General features: G+C 44.8%; 1 protein-coding gene across 4 annotated transcripts in view; it reads right to left on the minus strand.

Moving 5' to 3' along the window:
• The window catches only part of LOC123728291 (uncharacterized), a 45,908-nt gene extending 43,360 nt beyond the window's left edge, over positions 1-2,548 (minus strand). For all 4 annotated transcript variants that reach the window (XM_045700296.2, XM_045700290.2, XM_045700281.2 and 1 more), the window contains exon 1: positions 2,385-2,548. In XM_045700296.2, the coding sequence (XP_045556252.1) occupies positions 2,385-2,412 (28 nt within the window). In that variant the 5' untranslated portion in view covers positions 2,413-2,548. The remainder of the gene's footprint in view (positions 1-2,384) is intronic.
• Positions 2,549-24,076: the final 21,528 nt, after the last annotated feature.

The raw sequence follows: 24,076 nt of genomic DNA on the forward strand, positions 1-24,076 counted from the left end.
ACTGCTGCCACACCCAGGCAGGCAGACCTACACACCACACCGCTCTCTCCAGCTCTTTACACTACAGTATCAGCAGCACACACTCACTTCTTCACTAAATCAAGTGTTAAACAACAGCTTAGAAGAACCCTAGCCTATATTCTGTCACCATCAAAATCGGTCAAAATCGTAGGACAGAAACATTGCCATGGTTACAACATGCTTGACTTTTAAGAATAATTCCGTTTTAAGAAACAAACCACTAGGGACTGACTACTCACAGAAAGTGTACCACTCCAGTATTTATTTCTAACCTTTTTATCTTCACTTCAATTGAAATGCTCTGTAGGCTATGCTGTGGAACACATCAATATTCACCACCATGCCTAAATTATTTTTCCCGTGTCTGCATGACATTTCACAATAATAAGTAATAATACCATCCATTACTTCACTGGAAGTCAGTGTGTGACTCGTGTCTAAACAGGTGCCCTGGCCTGTATATCCATGGAGATCCTATTCGATTACTAGCTAGTATTCTAACTCCTAATTCTATGTGTATAGCGTTAGTTTAACACAGTTATCATGGCTTCACTATTCACCTCACACCGCTGCCAGCTGGTTTCCATTCTAGACATCAAGTCATTCTACAATGTCTTTCATCCTTTAGATTCTTCATGTGTTGTTATCTATAGTTCGCAGTTATTTCTAAGGGGGGGGGGGGGGGCACCTCACTCACTCACTCACTCACTCACTCACTCACTCACTCACTCACTCACTCACTCACTCACTCACTCACTCACTCACTCACTCACTCACTCACTCACTCACCACCATGTCACACTGCTGACCTCAATACCACGGCTGGGGTCAATTCCATTTCAGTTCAGGCTGTTGAAATAATGATAATAGTGGGCAGCTTTAAATTTGTTAACTGGATTTCAAGTAATTTCCTGCTGAATTTAAATGGAATTGATCCCATCCTTGTTCACCTCTAACCTACCTGTGTCCTTCAGCCATTTAAAACTACTAGGTACTGTACCTCAGTGCTGAGAAAGACTACTACAGTACTAATATCACTTCAAAGTGTCACCGGCCACATCATCATGATGTATTGAGCGTTCATGAATCATGATGTATTGAACGTTCGTTTGCGATTGTACAAAGTGGATGACAAATATTTCACAGTGCATTTTACGTAAGTACTTTAGGCCTATATTTAAATCCAAAGTAAATCCAATGTACACATTTTACACACAGAACAGACCAACGCAGTCATCATCTATAGACTACTGGGACATCCTCCTCTGTTTTTCTGTAACATCCACTTGTTGTTGATGTTTCCTAATGAAGACGCTACTGTATATATTAATAATTTCATATGCTCATTCTGTACATACATTATATGATTTCTGAGGTGTGTTTACCTTTAATCGTATGCATTATTGTTTACTACCTCGCCCCCACCCCACCCCACCCGGACTCCTCAGCAGTCCTGACGTTGATTTACCTAAAGTGTCACTGATGGGTATTGTCCAGGACAATCCCAACCTGAATAGCCCTCCATGCAATCCCATACACTCTTTCCCTCACGTATTCCCCTCCCTCTCCATCTCAACCCCTCCCTCCATCTCCCCTCCTCTTTGCCTGCAATACAATTCAGCATGTCTTCCCTCTCTCTGCCTGCCTCTCTCCTTCCAGCCCACCTCATCTCTCTTTCTCTCTCTCTCTATTTATACATGTAATACTATACTACACAATAGAATATTCCCCTCTTTTCTCCCTCTCCTTATCTTCCTTTATCTATCTCTCCCTCTCTGTGAACAGCAACTATCATAGCATTTTCAATCTGCCTCCCCCCGTCTCTTCCTCTCCATCCTTCTCTCTCTTTCCCTCCCACACACACATACACTCTGCCAGGAATCATCCTAAATCAAGGCAGGAGAAGAGGGAGGGAGGGAGGGGGAATGCACACACAGCAGCACATTTTAACACATATTGTCGCTGACATCTTGGCCAAACGTGAATTGTCAAGCCCTATCTAAACAGTGATGTGGTTACCATCCACCCCCTTCTTCATCCCCCGGTCCTCACAGCCTATTCACACACACACACACACACGCACACACACACACGCACACACACACACACACACACACACACACACACACACACACACACACACACACACACACACACACACACACACACACACACACACACACACACACACACACACACACACATACACACCGTACGGAACAGCAGCAAACAGGACCCCTGTTCTCCCACCCAAGCCGCAGCCCCAACCCCAGCCCCAGCCACAGCCCCAGCCCCAGCCCCCAGCCCCAGCCACAGCCCCAGCCCCCAGCCCCCAGCCATAAGGGAAGAATAGCAGGTCTTACTGAGTCTCCGTGAGCCGATGCATCCCATGGTGTATTCACAAAGGCCCTGGATACAAGCAAGGAAGCGTTACCCTGACACCATACATTCTCTCTCTCACGCTTCTCTCTCTTGCTCGCTTCGCTCTCACTCGCTCTCCTGCACACTGTTTCTCCCTCCCTCTCTGTCTCTCTCTCTCTTCTGCGCTTGCTCGCTCAGTCTCTCTCTCTCTCTCTCTTTACCAGTGCAGTGAGAGTCTTATACGATCCTGTTAATAAGTTAGTATGACTGAGGGAGACAGCTTTTAGTTAAATATGGAAGAGTGATATTATTATCATTATTATTATTATTATTATTATTATTGCTATAACTATAACTTGTATTATTACTGTTATTATCATCAACCTGTGTTGACATTGTTAACATTATTATTATTACCATAATCGTATTATATCTGTATTATATCTGTAGTGAAATCCAAGAGATATGGTGATTGGGAAATCAGGCTAATAGGAAAGGGAAGCATCATATTATTGACAGGCAGTACTCTTGTCCATTAGCCTGTGAATGGCAGTGTGTTGAATGCTGTGGCTTGTAGCCATACCATTAGAGGTTCAACAGCAGTGGACTGAGTGGTGGGCTTTGCCATTGTTGTCATTGTTGTGGATATAACTGCACTGCTGTAATATTGGAGCTCCAAAATGGGGTTCTCTCTGTCTCCCTCTCCTGTGCGCGAGCTGCCTAACAATGCACTGCAGCGGTTTCCCAGCCCCTCTACCCATCCTTCTCTCCCCCTCTCTCTGTCACACTCACACTGAGCTCTCAAATAATGCAAGCACACACACACACACACACACACACACACACACACACACACACACACACACACACACACACACACACACACACACACACACACACACACACACACACACAGGCCCAATATTGAAGAATCATGACAAAACACAGGAGGGTATTCCTTGAGCATCAAAGATCTCCAAAGCCTTTGCTCTGTGTCATCCCTCTCTCCATCGATCCAATTCTCTGTCATCTCTCTCTCTCATCTCCCTCCTTCTTTCTCTTGATTTAGCTCTCTCTGTATTCTCTCCATTTATTCTCTCTCACTCCCCCTCTCTCTCATTCTTTTTTTCACTCCCTCTCCTCCTCTTACCATACCCCTCTCTCTCCCTCTTCCCCTCCCCTCCCTCCCCCTCTTTCCTGGTGACAAAAACAATGAGAGGAGTGGCCTCATTATCTGCACCCATCTATCTCTCTCATCTCTTCTGACTTGCATACACCTCCCACCAAATCTAATGCCCCTATCAATTCAATTTCAATTTAAGGGCTTTATTGGCATGGGAAACATACAGTTGAAGTTGGAAGTTTACATACACTTATGTTGTAGTAATTAAAACTCGTTTTTCAACCACTCCACAAATTGTTGTTAACAAACTATAGTTGTGGCAAGTCAGTTAGGAGATCTACTTTGTGCATGACACAAGTAATTTTTCCAACAATTGTTTACAGACAGATTATTTCACTTATAATTCACTGTATCACAATTCCAGTGGGTCAGAAGTTTACATACACTAAGTTGGCTGTGCCTTTAAACAGCTTGGAAATTCCAGAAAATGATGTCATGGCTTTAGAAGCTTCTGATAGGCTAATTGACATCATTTGAGTCAATTGGAGGTTTACCTGTGGATGTATTTCAAGGCCTACCTTCAAACTCAGTGCCTCTTTGCTTGACAAAATGGGAAAATCAAAAGAAATCATCCAAGACCTCAGAACAAAAATTGTAGACCTCCACAAGCCTAGTTCATTCTTGGGAGCAATTTCCAAATGCCTGAAGGTACCACATTAATCTGTACAAACAATAGTACGCAAGTATAAACACCATGGGACCACGCAGCCATCATAACACTCAGGAAGAAGACGCGTTCTGTCTCCTAGAGATGAACGTACTTTGGTGCGATAAGTGCAAATCAATCCCAGAACAACAGCAAAGGACCTTGTGAAGTTGCTGGAGGAAACGGGTACAAAAGTATCAATATCCTCAGTAAAACGAGTCCTACATCGACATAACCTGAAAGGTTGCTCAGCAAGGAAGAAGCCGCTGCTCCAAAACCATCATAAAAAAGACAGACTACGGTTTGCAACTGCACATGGGGACAAAGATCGTACTTTTTGGAGAAATGTCCTCTGGTCTGATGAAACAAAAATAGAACTGTTTGGCCATAATGACCATTGTTATGTTTGGAGGAAAAAGGGGGATGCTTGCAAGCCGAAGAACACCATACCAACCATGAAGCACAGGGGTGGCAGCATCATGTTGTGGGAGTGCTTTGCTGCAGGAGGGACTGGTGCACTTCACAAAATAGATGGCATCATGAGGATGGAAAATGATGTGGATATATTGAAGCAACATCTCAAGACATCAGTCAAGAAGTTAAAGCTTGGTGGCAAATGGATCTTCCAAATGGACAATGACCCTTAGGACAATGACCCTAAGCATACTTCCAAAGTTATGGCAAAATGGCTTAAGGACAACAAAGTCAAGGTATTGGAGTGGCCATCACAAAGCCCTGACCTCAATCCTATAGAAAATTTGCAGGCAGAACTGAAAAAGCGTGTACGAGCAAGGAGGCCTACAAACCTGACTCAGTTACACCAGCTCTGTCAAGAGGAATGGGCAAAAATTCACCCAACTTATTGTGGGAAGCTTGTAGAAGGCTACCCGAAATGTTTGACCCAAGTTCAACAATTTAAAGGCAATGCTACCAAATACTAATTGAGTGTATGTGAACTTCTGACCAACTGGGAATGTGATGAAAGAAATCAAATCTGAAATAAATCAGTCTCTCTACTATTATTCTGACATTTCACATTCTTAAAATAAAGTGGTGATCCTAACTGACCTAGGACAGGGAATTTTTACTAGGATAAAATTTCAGGAGTTGTGAAAAGCTGAGTTTAAATGTATTTGGCTAAGGTGTATGTAAACTTCCGACTTCAACTGTATGTTAACATTGCCAAAGCAAGTGAACTAGATAATAAACAAAAGTGAAATAAACAATACAAATGAACAGTAACAGTAACTCACAGAAGTTCCAAAATACATTTCAAATGTCATATGTCTACATACAGTGTTGTAACGATGTGTGAATAGTTAAAGTACAGAATGGAAAATAAATAAACATAAATATGGGTTGTATTTACAATGGTGTTTGTTCTTCACTGGTTGCCCTTTTCTTGTGGCAACAGGTCACAAATCTTGCTGCTGTGATGGCACACTGTGGTATTTCACCCAGTAGATATGGGAGTTTATCAAAATTGGGTTTGTTTTCTAATTCTTTGTGGGTCTGTGTAATCTGAGGGAAATACGTGTCTCTAGTATGGTCATATATTTGGCAGGGGGTTAGGAAGTGCAGCTCAGTTTCCACCTCATTTTGTGGTCAGTGTGCACATAGCCTGTCTTCTCTTGAGAGCCAGGTCTGCCTACGGTGGCCTCTCTCAATAGCAAGGCTATGCTCACTGAGTCTGTACATAGTCAAAGTTTTCCTTAAGTTTGGGTCAGTCACAGTGGTCAGGTATTCTGCTTAGGGCCAAATAGCATTCTAGTTCGCTGTTTTGTTAATTCTTTCCAATGTGTCAAGTAATTATATTTTTGTTTTCTCATGATTTGGTTGGGTCTAATTGTGTTGCTGTCCTGGGGCTCTGTGGGTTCTGTTTGTGTTTGTGTCATGCGGAGCGGAACAGGTGAACCCAAGAGCAGACTCGGACGAGGAGACTGGGATGAGGTAACCAATGTATTTATTGAAACGGGGGGAAGATCGAGTGCAGGCCAGGGGAAGCTTGTTCGGGTTGCTGGAAACCAGGTGCGGAGGCTGAGGCTAGAGCGAGAGGTGTGGGGACAGAGTAAGCAGGTCCGGAGGGGAATCCAAGGGAGCGTAGAGTGGGGAATCCAGGACAGAGTAGCAGGACTGACGAGAAGTCGGACTGGAGACAGGGACCAGAGTCAGAGTGGGCAGAACTGTAGCGGAGAGGAAAACAGTGTCAGGCAAGGGAAACCAGGAACAAACGGCTAGAAACATGGACTGACTGGGCAGACATTACGATCTGGCAGTGTGGAAGTGGCAGGACTGAGTATTTGTAGAGGTCTTGATTATGGAACAGGTTGCAGCTGGTGGGAATTTGCTCTGACTCCAGCCCACCTGTCTCCGCCCACACACACGAGAGAGAGAGAGAGAGAGAGAGAGAGAGGGAGAGGGAGAGGGAGAGAGCACTGGGGCAGTGGCGGCAGGTCAAGGAGACACCGGATGAGCACTAGTTGGCGTGGCAGGAGCAGATGTGACAGTTCGTGAACAGAGCCCCAGGACCAGCTTGCTTAGGGGACTCTTCTCCAGGTTCATCTCTCTGTAGCTGATGGCTTTGATACGGAAGGTTTGGGAATCACTTCCTTTTAGGTGGTTGTAGAATTTAATGTCTCTTTTCTGGATTTTGATAATTAGCGGGTATCGGCCTAATTCTGCTCTGCATGCATTATTTGGTGTTTTACGTGGTACAAGAAGGATATTTTAGCAACATTCTGCATGCAGAGTCTCAATTTGTTGTTTGTCCCATTTTGTGAATTCTTGGTTGGTGAGCGGATCCCAGACCTCACAACCATAAAGGGCAATAGGTTCCATAACTGATTCAAATATTTTTAGCCAGATCCTAATTGGTATGTTGAATTTTATGTTCCTTTTGATGGCACAGAAGGTCCTTCTTGCCTTGTCTCTCAGATCGTTCACAGCTTTGTGGAAGTTAGCTGTGGCGCTGATGTTTAGGCAGAGGTATGTATCGTTTTTTGTGTGCTCTAGGGCAACAGTGTCTAGATGGAATGTGTGTTTGTGGTCCTGGCTGTATCACAACTGGTCGTGATTGGCAGTAGGGCCCGCACACAATTGGCCCAGGGTCGTCCTGGTTAGGGTTTGGCCGGGGTAGGCCGTCATTGTAAATAAGAATTTGTTCTTAACTGACTTGGCTAGTTAAATAAAATAAAATACTGTCGGGGCCCAGGTCTGACAGAATCTATGCAGAACATCTAGGTGCTCCTGTAGGCCCTCCTTGGTTGGTGACAGAAGCACCAGATCATGAGCAAACAGTAGACATTTGAGTTCAGATTCTAGTAGGGTGAGGCCGGATGCTGCAGACTGTTCGAGTGCCCTGCCAATTTGTTGATATATATGTTAAAGAGGGTGGGGCTTAAGCTGCATCCCTGTCTCACCCCACAGCCCTGTGGCAAGAAATGTGTGTTTTTTGCCAATTTTAACCGAACACTTGTTGTTTGTGTAAATGGATTTTATAAAGTTGTATGTTTTTCCCTCAACACCAATTTCCATCAATTTGTAAAGCAGACCCTCATGCCAAATAAAGTGAAAGGATTTTTTGAAATCAACAAAGCATGAGAAGACTTTGCCTTTGTTTTTATTTAACCTTTATTTAACTAGGCAAGTCAGTTAAGAACAAATTCTTATTTACAATGATGGCCTACGCCGGCCAAACCCGGACGACGCTGGGCCAATTTTCCGTCGCCCTATGGGACTCCCAATCATGTGATTCAGCCTGGATTCAAACCAGGTACTGTAGTGTCACCTCTTGCACTGAGATGTAGTTCCTCCTTTAGCCGCCTTTCCTTCCAGTTCTCTGCTGCCAATGACTGGAACGAATTGCAAAAATCACTGAAGCTGGAGACTCATATCTCCCTCACTAACTTTAAGCACCAGCTGTCAGAGCAGCTTACAGATCACTGCACCTGTACATAGGTCATCTGTAAATTGCCCATCCAACTACCTCATCCCCACAGTTATTATTCTTTTTTGCTCCTTTGCACCCCAGTATCTCTACTTGCACATTCATCTTCTGCACATCTATCACTCCAGTGTTTAATTGCTAAATTGTAATTATTTTGCCACTATGGCCTATTTATTGCCTAACCTACCTTATCTTACCTCATATAGACTTTTTTCTATTGTGTTATTGACTGTCATACTTTCTGTCATACTTTCCAGGTCTATGCCCAAACAGTTCGAGCTTCTAATTTTTTTTATTAATCTCTCCGGAAATAAGTCTCTCACTGTTGCCGCCTGTTATAGACCCCCCTCAGCTCCCAGCTGTGCCCTAGACACCATATGTGATTTGATTGCCCCCCATCTATCTTCAGAGTTCGTTCTGTTAGGTGACCTAAACTGGGATATGCTTAACACCCCAGCAGTCCTACAATCTAAGCTAGATGCCCTCAATCTCACACAAATGATCAAGGAAACCACCAGGTACAACCCTAAATCCATAACATGGGCACCCTCATAGATATTATCCTGACCAACTTGCCCTCCAAATACACCTCTGCTGTTTTCAATCAGGATCTCAGCGATCACTGCCTCATTGCCTGCATGCGCTATGGGTCCGTGGTTAAACGACCACCCCTCATCACTGTCAAACGCTCCCTAAAACACTTCTGCGAGCAGGCCTTTCTAATCGACCTGGCCCGGGTATCCTGGAAGGATATTGACCTCATCCCGTCAGTCGAGGATGCCTGGTCGTTCTTTAAAAGTAATTTCCTCACCATCTTAAATGAGCATGCCCCTTTCAAAAAATGTAGAACTAAGATTGATATAGCCCTTGGTTCACTCCAGACCTGACTGCCCTTGACCAGCACAAAAACATCCTGTGGCGGACTGCAATAGCATCGAATAGTCCCCGCGATATGCAACTGTTCAGGGAAGTCAGGAACCAATACACACAGTCAGGAAAGCAAAGGCTAGCTTTTTCAAACAGAAATTTACATCCTGTAGCTCTAACTCCAAAAAGTTTTGGGACACTGTAAAGTCCATGGAGAACAAGAGCACCTCCTCCCAGCTGCCTACTTCACTGAGGCTAGGCGACACGGTCACCACCGATAAATCCATGATAATCGAAAATGTCAATAAGCAGTTCTCTACAGCTGGCCATGCTTTCCTCCTGGCTACCCCAACCCCGGGCAACAGCTCTGCACCCCCCGTAGCTACTTGCTAGATCGCAGATGTTCTGAAAGAGCTGTAAAACCTGGACCCGTACAAATCAGCTGGGCTAGACAATCTGGACCCTCTCTTTCTAAAATGATCCGCCGCCATTGTTGCAACCCCTATTACCAGTCTGTTCAACCTCTCTTTCGTATCGTCCAAGATCCCTAAAGATTGGAAAGCTGCCGCGGTCATCCCCCTCTTCAAAGGGGGTGACACTCTAGACCCAAACTGTTACAGACCTATATCCATCCTGCCCTGCCTTTCTAAAGTCTTTGTAAGCCAAGTTAATAAACAGATCACTGACCATTTCGAATCCCACCGTACCTTCTCCAATGTGCAATCCGGTTTCCGAGCTGGTCATGGGTGCACATCAGCCACGCTCAAGGTACTAAACGATATCATAACCGCCATCGAGAAAAGACAGTACTGTGCAGCCGTCTTCATCGACCTGGCCAAGGCTTTCGACTCTGTCAATCACCGTATTCTTATCGACAGACTCAATAGCCTTGGATTCTCAAATTACTGCCTCACCTGGTTCACCAACTACTTTGCAGACAGAGTTCAGTGTGTCAAATCGGAGGGCCTGTTGTCCGGACCTCTGGCAGTCTCTATGGGGGTACCACAGGGTTAAATTCTTGGACCGACTCTTTTCTCTGTATATATCAACGATGTCGTTCTTGCTGCGGGTGATTCCCTGATCCACCTGTACGCAGACGACACCATTCTGTATACATCTGGCACTTCTTTGGACACTGTGTTAACTAACTTCCAAACGAGCTTCAATGCCATACAACACTCCTTCCGTGGCCTCCAATTGCTCTTAAACGCTAGCAAAACCAAATGCATGCTTTTCAACCGTTCGCTGCCCGCTCCCGCCCGCCCGACTAGCATCACTACTCTGGACGGTTCTGACCTAGAATATGTGGACAACTACAAATACCTAGGTGTCTGGCTAGACTGTAAACTCTCCTTCCAGACTCACATCAAACATCTCCAATCCAAAATCAAATCTAGAATTGGCTTTCTATTTCGCAACAAAGCCTCCTTCACTCACACCGCCAAACTTACCCTATCACCCTAGTAAAACTGACTATCCTACCAATCCTCGACTTTGGCGATGTCATCTACAAAATAGCTTCCAATACTCTACTCAGCAAATTGGATGTAGTCTATCACAGTGCCATCCGTTTTGTTACCAAAGCGCCTTATACCACCCACCACTGCAACCTGTATGCTCTAGTCGGCTGGCCCTCGCTACATATTCATCGCCAGACCCACTGGCTCCAGGTCATCTATAAGTCTATGCTAGGTAAAGCTCCGCCTTATCTCTTGTGTCGCACTGCTTTGCTTTATCTTGGCCAGGTCGCAGTTGTAAATGAGAACTTGTTCTCAACTAGCCTACCTGGTTAAATAAAGGTGAAATAAAATATAAAAAATACATTGTTTTAGTGATTCACCATTGTGAAGGCGTAGACTCAGGTTTTCTGGGTCTCTATGTTTTTGGTTGGATAGGTTTCTCAATTTCTTTCTAAGGTTTTTGCATTCTTTATCAAACCATTTGGCATTGTTGTTCATTTTCTTCTGGTTTTATGTTTGACATTTTTAGATGTGATAGGGAAACTGAAAGGTCAAATATGCTGCTTAGGTTTTCTACTGCCAAGTTTATACCTTCACTATTACAGTGGAACATTTTGTCCAGGAAGTTGTCTAAAAGGGATTGAATTTGTTGTTGCCTAATTGTTTTTTGGTTGGTTTCTACATTCCTTCCATCTATAGCATTTCTTAATATTACTCAGTTCCTTTGGCTTTGTTGCCTCATGCTTGAGTATTTCTCTGTTCAAGAAGATAGTGATTTTGCTGTGATCTGATAGGGGTGTCAGTAGGCTGACTGTGAACGCTCTGAGAGACTCTGGGTTGAGGTCAGTAATAAAGTAGTCTACAGTACTACTGACAAGAGATGAGCTATAGGTGTACCTACTCTCTCCCTCTCTCTCCATCTCTCTCGTTATTTCTATCTACCCAGGCTAACCTCCTGTCCCTCTCTAGAGGGATTATATATTTATGATGGGCTGTTTCTGTTTCTATAAGAGTTTGTCTGCCAAATGATGCAGGGCTGGCACAAGCAGCAGGCATGGTCAATCATGTTTCCTTGAGTTCACACAAACTGGGGAAGGAAGACAGAGGGGGGAGAGAGAGGGGGATGGACAGATGGAGACAGAGAGCATGAGGGAGGCAGATGGGGGGAGGTAGTGAAAAAGAGCGGGGGATGCTTTGAATCATGGAAGGCTGAGCAGAGGTGACGACGAGATGCTCAAATTAGTATTCCAGGAGGGACGGAGAGAGGGAAGGAACGGGTGAGGGAGGGAGAGAGAAAGAAAGATGGAGGAAGAGAGGACAGGGAATTGGAAGGGGGAAGGGAGAGATTTTAGAGGAGGGGAGAGAGATGGAGGGGGGTAGTTAAATCTGTATACAATAACTGGCCAGACATTTCAGTTCAGTTAAACTCTGTCCAATCCTGGTATTGTTGCTATATATAGACCATTGGCTCCCCCTCTCAGCTTGTTATGTGTGTGTGTATCTGTGAGTGTGCATATACACTGAGTGTACAAAACATTAGGAACACCTTCCTAATATTGAGTTGCACCCCCTTTTGCCCTCAGAACAGCCTAAATTCGTCGAGGCATGGACTATACAAGGTGTCGAAAGCATTCGACAGGGATGCTGGCCCATGTTGACTCCAATGTTTCCCACAGTTGTGTCAAGTTGGCTGGATGTCCTTTGGGTGGTTGACCATTCTTGATACATACGGGAAACGGTTGAGTGTGAAAAACCCACTAGCATTGCAGTTCTTGACAAACTCAAACCGGTCCGCCTGGCACCTACTACCATACCCATTGAAAGGCACTTAGATATTTTGTCTTGTCATTCACCCTCTGAATGGCACACATACACAATCCATGTCTCAGTTGTCTCAAGTCTTAAAAACCCTTCTTTATCCTGTCTTCTCCCCTTCATCTACACTGATTGAAGTGGATTTAACAGGTGACATCAATAGGGATCATAGTTAAATATGGAAGATTCACCTGGTCAGTCCATGTCATGGAAAGACATTATGTCTAATGTTTTGTACACTCAGTGTATAATGGAGACATTTATTTTGTGCAGTTAAACGTATGTTAAGAGTGTGTGTTTGTGTACAGTGAGGACAAAACCAATTTACAGTAGAGGGTAATGTGAGCTGCTAGATGGAAGAAGGTTGGGGTTAGATGTGATGTCACAAGGTAACCACCCCCCTGGTGGTCACCTTGTGACATCACATTTAACTCCTACCTTATTCACCCCCTAGTGGTCACCTTGTGACATCACATTTAACTCCTACCTTATTCACCCCCTAGTGGTCACCTTGTGACATCACATTTAACTCCTACCTTATTCACCCCCTAGTGGTCACCTTGTGACATCACATTTAACTCCTACCTTATTCACCCCCTAGTGGTCACCTTGTGACATCACATTTAACTCCTACCTTATTCACCCCCTAGTGGTCACCGTGTGACATCACATCTGAATAAGGTAGGAGTTAGACGTGATGTCTCTCTCGCCCTCAATTCAATTTAATTCAATTCAAAGGGTTTCATTGGCATGGGAAACATATGCTTACATTGCCAAAGCAAGTGAAATAAATAATAAACAAAAGTGAAATAAACAATAAAAAAAATGAACAGCAAACATTACACTCACAAAAGTTTTAAAAGAACATAGACATGTCAAATGTTATATTATTGGCTAAGTACAGTGTTGTAACAATGTGCAAGTAGTTGAAGTATGAAAGGGAAAATAAATAAACAGATAAATATAGGTTGTATTTCCAAAAGGTGTTTGTGATCCTCTGGTTGCCCCTTTCTTATGGCAACGGGCCACAAATCTTGCTGCTGTGATTGCACACTGTGGTATTTCACCTAACATATGGGAGTTTATTAATGTTTGATTTGTTTTCAAATTCTTTACGGGTCTGTTTGATCTGTGGGAAATATGTTTCTCTAATGTGGTCATACATTTCGCATGAGGTTAGGAAGTGTAGCTCAGTAAGCACCTCATTTTGTGGGCCATGGGCACATAGCCTGTCTTCTCTTGAAAGTCAGGTCTGCCTATGGCGGCCTCTCTCAATAGCAAGGTTATGCTCACTGAATCTGTACGTAGTCAAGGGGGTCAGTCACAGTGGTCAGGTATTCTGCCACTGTGTACTCTCTGTTTAGGGCCAGATAGCATTCCAATTTTCTCATTTTTTGGTTGATTATTTTTTATTTCTTTTTGCTTTCTCATAATTATTGGGTCTAAATGTGTTTCTGTCCTTGAGCTCTGCGAGGTCTGTTTGTGAACAGAGATCCAGAACCATCTGGCTGAGGGGACTCTTCTCTAAGTTCATCTCTCTGTAGGTGATGACTCTGTGGTGGAATGCGTGGGCATCGTTTGCTTTTAGGTGTTTGTAGAATTGAACAGCTCTTTTCTGCACTTTGATAACTAGTGGGTATAGTCCTCATTCTGCTCTGTATACATTGTTTGGTGTTTTGCGTTGTACACAAAGTATATTCTTTCAGAATTCTGCATGCAGAATCTCAATTGGGTGTTTGTCCCGTTTTGTGAATTCTTGGTTGGTGAGTGGACCCCAGACCTCACAACCATAGAGGGCAATGGGTTCTATTACTGATTGGGATGTCAAGGGTTATGTTCTTTTTGATGGGGTAGAAGGTCCTTCTTGCCTTGTCTCTCAGATTGTTCCCAGCCTTGTGGAAGTTAGCTGTGGTGTTAATGTTTAGGCCGAGGCAGGTATAGCTCTTTGTGTGCTCTAGGGCAACACTATCTAGATAGAATTTGTATGTGTTGTCATGGCTTCTGCACCTTTTTTGGAACACCATTATTTTAGTCTTACTGAGATTCACTTTCAGGGCCCAAGTCTGACAGAATCTGTGCAGAAGATCTAGGTGCTGCTGTAGGCCCTCCTTGGTTGTGGATAGAAGCACCAGATCATCTGCAAACAGTAGACAGTAGAAGCCAATTAGACATTTGCTCAGGACATTGTTGTCACTGAGGAAATGTTGGAATCCAGTGGGTTCTGGTAGTCTTTAATAGCTGATTCTAAGTTTAGTAAATGATCATGTATATGTTTTTGCTCTTGGTTCTTTGTTATCCTCTTTGGCCAAGGAGGGGACCCACCTCGACAACATCCGGTGAAATTGCAGAGTGCCAAATTCAAATTACAGAAATAGTAATAATAAACATTCATGAAAATACAAGTGTTATACATTGGTTAAAAGATTAACTTCTTGTTAATCCAGCTGCTTTGTCAGATTTCAAAAATACTTTACGGCGAAAGCATACCATGCGATTATCTGAGGACAGCGCCCCACTTACAAAAGCATACAAACATTTTCCAACCAAGTAGAGGAGTCACGAAAGTCAGAAATAGCGATAAAATAAATCACTTACCTCTGAAGAGCTTCATCTGGTTGCAATCACAAGGGTCCCAGCTACACAATAAATGGTTGTTTTGTTCGATAAAGTCCCTCTTTATATCCCAAAAACTCTGTTTTGTTGGCGCATTTTGTTCAGTAATCCACTGGCTCAAAGGCGGTCAAAACATGCAGACGAATACATCCTAATAGTACCGGTAAAGTTCGTCAAAACATGTCAAACGATGTTTATAATTAATCCTCAGGTTGTCAATTATCTAAATAATCAATAATATTTCAACCGGACAATAGCGTATTCAATAGAAAGGAAAAACAACGATGAGCGCGCACACAGTCACTCTCGTAAACGAGTACTGCATGATTCCATAGTCCCCTGACCAAAAGGTCTCATTCTTCTTCATTTTTCACAAAACAAGCCTGAAACCATGTCTAAAGACTGTTGACATCTAGTGGAAGCCATAGGAACTGCAATTTGGGCCCTAACCACTTATATAGTCAATAGGCTTTCAATGGAAAACCACTCACATCAAAAGAAATCTAATTTCCTGAATGGATTTTCCTTGGGTTTTTGCCTGCCATATCAGTTCTGTTATACTCACAGACATTATTTTAACAGTTTTAGAAACTTCAGTGTTTTCTATCCAAATCTACCATATATGCATATCATTAGCTTCTGGGCCTGAGTAACAGGCAGTTTACTTTGGACACGTTTGTCATCCAAACCTCAAAATACTGCCCCCTAGCCCAAAGAAGTTTTAAACGACTGAAAAGGTTGGAGAAGTGGTTTATCCATACATCTCCATTTTGGATAGATAGCTCTTCATGTTGTTATTTGTTTAGTGTGTTCCAATTTTTCCAGAAGTGATTTGATTCCATGGATTTTTCAATGAGCTGTTTTCTGAACTGCTGTTCCTTCTTTTTCTTAGTGTATATCTCGATTGTTTTAATGTTTCACCATAGTGTTTGTCTCTCTCTCTCTCTCTGTCTGTGTCTGTCCATCACTCTGTCTCTGTTTGTAAGATAGTGTTTCTGATTCTTCCTCTCTGTCAGTCTCTTTCCTTTTCCCTCCAGGGCACACCTCTGAGACCTTCATCCTCTCTTTCTCCTCTCTTAATCTCCCGCTATCTCTCCATCAGTCTGTCTCTCCTTGTCGATGAGTGCGTGTGACTCTTTTCCTCCTCCTTTATCCCTCCATCTTGTTCTCTCTGAATGTAGGATATATCATGTGTTAACCCTGCAGGTGGCGGAACATGCACACAAACATTGCTGTGACAGTGCTGTGATCTACAGTATGACATGGCTGCTGTCATTGTGAGGCAAGGTCAGCCACAGAGGGAACAAAGACTTGACACTAATCTCACCTGTGATGCATTTGCCCACGCAAAAAGGGCCATCACACACACACACACACAAGCACGCACGCACGCACGCACGCACGCACCACACACACACACACACACACACACACACACACACACACACACACACACACACAGTGAGCGAGAACAGGGAGATAAGATGGAGAGAAAAGTAAGGGATGGTGATAGAGAGAGAGTAAGGGATGGTGATAGAGAGAGTAAGGGATGGTGATAGAGAGAGTGTAAGGGATGGTGATAGAGAGAGTAAGGGATGGTGATAGAGAAGGGATGGTGATAGAGAGAATAAGGGATGGTGATAGAGAGAGTAAGGGATGGTGATAGAGAGAGTAAGGGATGGTGATAGAGAGAGAGTAAGGGATAGTGATAGAGAGAGTAAGGGATGGTGATAGAGAGAGAGTAAGGGATTGTGATAGAGAGAGTAAGGGATGGTGATAGAGAGAGTAAGGGATGGTGATAGAGAGAGTAAGGGATGGTGATAGAGAGAGTAAGGGATGGTAATAGAGAGAGTAAGGGATGGTAATAGAGAGAGTAAGGGATGGTGATAGAGAGAGTAAGGGATGGTAATAGAGAAAGGGATGGTGATAGAGAGAGTAAGGGATGGTGATAGAGAGAGTAAGGGATGGTGATAGAGAGAGTGGAAGGGATGGTGATAGAGAGAGAGTAAGGGATGGTGATAGAGAAAGTAAGGGATGGTGATAGAGAGAGTAAGGGATGGTGATAGAGAGAGAGTAAGGGATGGTGATAGAGAGAGTAAGGGATGGTGATAGAGAGAGTAAGGTATGGTGATAGAGAGAGAGTAAGGGATGGTGATAGAGAGAGTAAGGTATGGTGATAGAGAGAGAGTAAGGGATGGTGATAGAGAGAGTAAGGGATGGTAATAGAGAGAGTAAGGGATGGTGATAGAGAGAGAGTAAGGGATGGTGATAGAGAGAGAGTAAGGGATGGTGATAGAGAGAGTAAGGGATGGTAATAGAGAGAGTAAGGGATGGTGATAGAGAGAGTAAGGGATGGTGATAGAGAGAGTAAGGGATGGTGATAGAGAGAGTAAGGGATGGTGATAGGAGAGAGTAAGGGATGGTGATAGAGAGAGTAAGGGATGGTGATAGAGAGAGTAAGGGATGGTGATAGAGAGAGTAAGGGATGGTGATAGAGAGAGTGTAAGGGATGGTGATAGAGAGAGTAAGGGATGGTGATAGAGAGAGAGTAAGGGATGGTGATAGAGAGAGAGTAAGGGATGGTGATAGAGAGAGTAAGGGATGGTGATAGAGAGAGTAAGGGATGGTGATAGAGAGAGAGTAAGGGATGGTGATAGAGAGAGTAAGGGATGGTAATAGAGAGAGTAAGGGATGGTGATAGAGAGAGTAAGGGATGGTGATAGAGAGAGTAAGGGATGGTGATAGAGAGAGTAAGGGATGGTGATAGAGAGAGTAAGGGATGGTGATAGAGAGAGTAAGGGATGGTGATAGAGAGAGTAAGGGATGGTGATAGAGAGAGTAAGGGATGGTGATAGAGAGAGTAAGGGATGGTGATAGAGAGAGTAAGGGATGGTGATAGAGAGAGTAAGGGATGGTGATAGAGAGAGTAAGGGATGGTGATAGAGAGAGAGTAAGGGATGGTGATAGAGAGAGTAAGGGATGGTGATAGAGAGAGAGTAAGGGATGGTGATAGAGAGAGTGTAAGGGATGGTGATAGAGAGAGTAAGGGATGGTGATAGAGAGAGAGTAAGGGATGGTGATAGAGAGAGAGTAAGGGATGGTGATAGAGAGAGTAAGGGATGGTGATAGAGAGAGTAAGGGATGGTGATAGAGAGAGAGTAAGGGATGGTGATAGAGAGAGTAAGGGATGGCGATAGAGAGAGTAAGGGATGGTGATAGAGAGAGTAAGGGATGGTGATAGAGAGAGTAAGGGATGGTGATAGAGAGAGTAAGGGATGGTGATAGAGAGAGTAAGGGATGGTGATAGAGAGAGAGTAAGGGATGGTGATAGAGAGAGAGTAAGGGATGGTGATAGAGAGAGTAAGGGATGGTGATAGAGAGAGAGTAAGGGATGGTGATAGAGGGAGAGTAAGGGATGGTGATAGAGAGAGAGTAAGGGATGGTGATAGAGGGAGAGTAAGGGATGGTGATAGAGAGAGTGTAAGGGATGGTGATAGAGAGAGTAAGGGATGGTGATAGAGAGAGAGTAAGGGATGGTGATAGAGAGAGTAAGGGATGGTGATAGAGAGAGTAAGGGATGGTGATAGAGAGAGAGTAAGGGATGGTGATAGAGAGAGAGTAAGGGATGGTGATAGAGAGAGAGTAAGGGATGGTGATAGAGAGAGAGTAAGGGATGGTGATAGAGAGAGAGTAAGGGATGGTGATAGAGAGAGTAAGGGATGGTGATAGAGAGAGAGTAAGGGATGGTGATAGAGAGAGTAAGGGATGGTGATAGAAAGAGAGTAAGGGATGGTGATAGAGAGAGTAAGGGATGGTGATAGAGAGAGAGTAAGGGATGGTGATAGAGAGAGTAAGGTATGGTGATAGAGAGAGTAAGGGATGGTGATAGAGAGAGTAAGGGATGGTGATAGAGAGAGTAAGGGATGGTGATAGAGAGAGAGTAAGGGATGGTGATAGAGAGAGTAAGGGATGGTGATAGAGAGAGTAAGGTATGGTGATAGAGAGAGTCAGGGATGGTGATAGAGTGTAAGGGATGGTGATAGAGAGAGAGTAAGGTATGGTGATAGAGATGTGGTGCTGGTGGTGGGAGGAGGGAGGTCTGTTGTTAGGCACTGATGTAGCCAGAGGAGGCTGGTGGGAGGAACTATAGGAGGACGGGCTCGTTGTAATGGCTGGAAAGGAATAAATGGAACCAAGTCAGACGTGTGGTTTCCATATGTTTGATGTGTTTGATACCGTTCCATCGATTCCATACAATACAATGAGCCCGTCACACTAAAGCTCCTCCCACCAGCCTCCTCTGGATTTAACCTCACACCACCATTTGGAGAGGGAAAAGAAGGATGAAAACAGCCCATGGGAGGGAGAAAGGAAGATGGGAGGGGAAGGAGAACTTGTAGTAGGGGCAGGGGGGAAGGTGAGAGAGAGAGAGAGAGGAAGGAGGACAGCGAGAGAAAGAGGGGAAGTTGTTGTGTTATTGGGGAAAGAGGCCGTTTATGTCTGATAAGCTGTTCTGTTTTGCCTGGCCATGCTAATGGAAATATGATTGTATGAGTCTGGGTGCAATGTAATCTATGTAATGTTTCTAGAATTTCTGTCATGTACTGGTATGTGTAATATTTGGGGTTGGTTTTCACCTCGTAAATGTGCAATGTTTGAGTGTGATGATTGTGATTCATGTAAATGTCAATGTGGGCATGCAGTATGTGTGATGTGTGTAAAGATCTTCGGGGAGAGATATTAAACAGGCTGGCCCACACCAGACAGCTGTAATAGACAGCACAAATGGCAGTGGGTGGAAAGCACACATAACTCATGTCACGTGTGTAAGTCTCAAGGTCTCTGTGTGTGTTTGTGCACTGTGTGTGTGTGTTAGGAGATCCCAGTTCTCTTCTGTAATTCAGTATTATTCTCTCTCTCTCTCCCTCTTTACTCTTACCCTCATCTCTCTCACTCTCTACTCTTACCCTCATCTCTCTCTCTCTCTAGTCTTACCCTCATTCTCTCTCTCTCTTTACTCTTACCCTCATTCTCTCTCTCCCTCTCTACTCTTACCCTCATCTCTCTCACTCTCTACTCTTACCCTCATCTCTCTCTCTCTCTAGTCTTACCCTCATTCTCTCTCTCTCTTTACTCTTACCCTCATTCTCTCTCTCCCTCTCTACTCTTACCCTCATTTTTTCTCTCTCCCTCTACTCTTACCCTCATTCTCTCTCTCTACTCTTACCCTCATTCTCTCTCTCTACTCTTACCCTACATTCTCCCTCTCTGCTCTTACCCTACATTCTCTCTCCCTCCCTCTCTAGAAACTGAAGATCTCGTACAACGCTGTGTACTACTCCCTTCACACAACAGCGCAAACTGGCTCTAACCAGAATAGAAAGAGGAGTGGGAGGCCCCGGTGCACAACTGAGCAAGAGGACAAGTACATTAGAGTGTCTAGTTTGAGAAACAGACGCCTCACAAGTCCTCAACTGGCAGCTTCATTAAATAGTACCCGCAAAACACCAGTCTCAACATCAACAGTGAAGAGGTGTCTCCGGGATGCTGGCCTTCTAGGCAGAGTTGCAAAGAAAAGGCTGTCACACCCTGATCTGTTTCACCTGTCCTCATTATTGTCTCCACCCCCTCCAGGTGTCGCTTGTTTTCCCCAGTGTATTTATCCCTGTGTTTCCTGTCTCTCTGTGCCAGTTCGTCTTATATGTTTCCAAGTCAACCAGCGGTTTTCCTGTTCTCCTGCTTTTTGCATTCTCCTTTTTCTTGTCCTCCCGGTTTTGACCCTTGCCTGTTTCTGGACTTTGTACCCGCCTGCCTGACCATTCTGTCTGCCTTGACCATGAGCCTGTTTGCCACTCTGTACCTCCTGGACTCTGATCTGGTTTTGACCTTTTGCCTGTCCACGACCATTCTCTTGCCTACCCCTTTGGATTAATAAACATTGTAAGACTCCAACCATCTGCCTCCTATGTCTGCATCTGGGTCTCGCCTTGTGCCTTGATAGTACGAACTGGCCACGACAGACCCAGCAGACTTGGACCAGCTCCGCCACACTGTCTCCCTGCAGGGAGCCATCATTAGGAGACATGCGGAGTTGGTACAGGGCCTTTTGGAAGGGCTCAGGTCCTTGACAGAACGCCACGACAATGGGTTAAAGGCTATTATTGAGCAAATCAGGGAGTTAGCTCAGAGGCTGCCTGCCACCTCTGAAAAACCCCAATCACCCAGGAATTGTTCCCCTATCTGTGGTGAGTTTGTACAGCCTATCCCAGCTCCCTGAGAACCCCGCTTACCTCTTCTAGAGCAATATTCGGGGAATCTTGGTACCTGCTCTTCTGAGAGGAGTCAAAGCCACCAGAGCTCTCTCGTGAATCTACGACGGGTGAGTTGGATACTCCTGAGCCTATGCAGTTGGGAAGAACTAGGCTATCAGTTTGGGAGAGCTCACGGAGGATGAATAATAACTGTTGTCTGTCCTGTAGTGGGGCAGGACATTTTATAGCTACCTGCCCTATTAAGAAACCCCTGCCTCTAGTGGGTACCAGTACTATGGTGAGTCAGACTGGGAGTTTCCTAATTCCTATCACCCGCACACCCCTTTTTGCTCTTGTGCTGTGGGGAGACCAATCTAAGTCTCTCCGGGTGCTCATTGACTCTGGGGCTGATGAAAATCTTATGGATGCCACGATAGCTTCGGAGCTTGGTATTCCCACTCAGCCTCTCTCTGTGCGAATGGATCCTAGGGCACTGGATGGCCGCTCTATAGGGGAAGTCACCCATAGTACTGTGCCAGTTCAATTACGGATTTCTGGTAACCACAGTGAGACCATACAGTTCCTCCTCATTGCATCTCCCCATGTTCAGGTTGTGTTGGGATTTTCCTGGCTTCAAAAGCACAATCCGATGATTGATTGGACCACAAACTCCATCCTGGGTTGGAGCCCATTTTGCCATTCCCACTGCCTTCAAGCAGCACAGCCTTCCTCAAGTTGTCCTCCTCAGGATGTTAGCAAGACTGTGGATGTCTCTGCTATCCCCATAGAATACCATGACCTCCTGGAAGTGTTCAGTAAGGCACGTGCTACTTCCCTTCCCCCACACCGTCCTTATGATTGTGCCATTGATCTTCTCCCAGGCACTACACCACCTCGGGGTCGGCTATATTCTCTGTCTGGACCAGAGACCAAAGCTATGGAGGAGTACATAGAGGAGTCTCTGGCCACTGGGGCCACCCATCCATCTGCATCTCCTGCTGGCGCAGGGTTTTTCTTTGTGGAGAAGGACAAGACCCTGCGTCCGTGCATTGACTACCGGGAGCTTAATGATATCACTGTCAAAAATAGTTACCCCCTACCTCTCCTCGGCATTTAAACCTCGCCAGGTGGCCACCATATTTTCCAAGTTGGACCTTCGAAATGCCTACCACCTGGTTCGGATATGCAAGGGAAATGAGTGGAAGACAGCCTTCAACACAGCCAGTGGACATTATGAGTACCAGGTCATGCCCTTTGGACTCACCAACGCCCCCGCTGTTTTCCAGGCTTTGGTCAACGATGTGCTCCGGGACATGCTAAACTGGTTTGTGTTTGTGTACCTTGATGACATCCTGTTTTTTTCCCCGATCTGCCCAAGAACATGTTCTTTATGTCAGACAGGTCCTTCAGCGCCTCCTGGAGAACCAACTGTTCTTGAAAGCAGAGAAGTGTGAGTTCCGCCGCTCTACTATCACCTTTCTGGGATGTGTCATCGCTGAGGGTAATGTTCAGATGGATCCTGGAAAGGTGAAAGCAGTGGTGGATTGGCCTCAACCATTGTCCAGGGTGCAGTTGCAAAGGTTTTTTGGTTTTTCAAACTTCTACCTCTATTTCATTCGGGACTACAGCACCCTTGCGGCCCCCTCTCGGCACTCACCTCTCCCTAGGTACCGTTCAAATGGTCTCCAGCTGTCAACAAGCCTTTGTGGACCTGAAGCATCGGTTCACAACAGCACCCATCCTCATCCATCCGGACCCCTCGCGTCAATTTGTGGTGCAGCAAATCTGCCGTTTCCAGCTGCAATAGTCATTTACAACATTAACAATGTCTACACTGTATTTCTGATCAATTTGATGCTATTTAATGGACAATTTTTTTTGCCTTTATTTCAAAAACAAGGACATTTCTAAGTGACCCCAAACTTTAGAATGGTAGTGCATATACTATAGATGTTTTGAAATCACAGAGAGTTCAGTGAACATTGTGTAGAAATGGCTTTGTAGACTTATGGTACATTTGGGATGGTCTGTGTTTGTGCCAGGGAGGTAGAAATACAGTGTTTGAGTAATATAGAATGTTGGCTCCCTCACTCAATTCAGTGTGTGTGTGTGTGTGTGTGCCTCTTTCATCACCTCATGAATCAGCCCTGGATGCAGAGCAGGATCAGGATATTAACTCTGCACCAAGATAGGAACAGGTAATGACTCACTGTAACAGAGGGAGGGAGAGAGGGAGGAGCAGAGAGAGAGGTAGAGGGAGGGAGGGAGGGAGGGAGGGAGAAGCTGGGGAAGAGAGAAGGAGTGATTGAAGGAGGAAGAAAGAAAGAAACTAAGTGGTAGAATATAGAGATTCGGGAAAAGAGGTAATAATTGAATGAGAGAGGGAGAAGGAAAGAATGAGTGTGAGAAAAAGAAGGGAAGAGAGAGAGAAAAAAGGAGGGGGAGAGGGCGGACTGTTCATTCCTTGGTTTGGCGACATTCCAGCCTGTCTGGCTGTGATTCTGACACTCTTCTGTGGTTTTAGCCTCACCTCCATGCAGGCTGCAGGACCCCACAGCTGCCCTACCACTGCCTGACTCCAATTACAACCTCCTTGTAAGCCCAGAGATATGTCTGACCTAGAGAAACTGGGGCCTACATTCAGGCAATAGGAATTGTTCCTGGTCAGGTCACATGGTAAGAAAAACAAAACTACACATGAGACCAGGATGTCTCTATCTAGCCATGCTGGAGAGTATGGCTAGCGGTGTATAACAACAAACAGGATTTCATGACCCGTCAATAACCTTAGATAACAATCAAATAGCTCATGTGCTTCTTTCTGGCATGACCATCTATTGATACTCTGGGAGCTGGGAGGGACAGATTTCTCAGGCCTGCACCGGTGGAACGCTATGTATGGAAACACTGCAT

The sequence above is a fragment of the Salmo salar genome, chromosome 02 (genome assembly GCF_965601325.2).
Source record: "Salmo salar chromosome 02, fSalSal1, whole genome shotgun sequence".
Classification (NCBI taxonomy): Eukaryota; Metazoa; Chordata; class Actinopteri; order Salmoniformes; family Salmonidae; genus Salmo; species Salmo salar.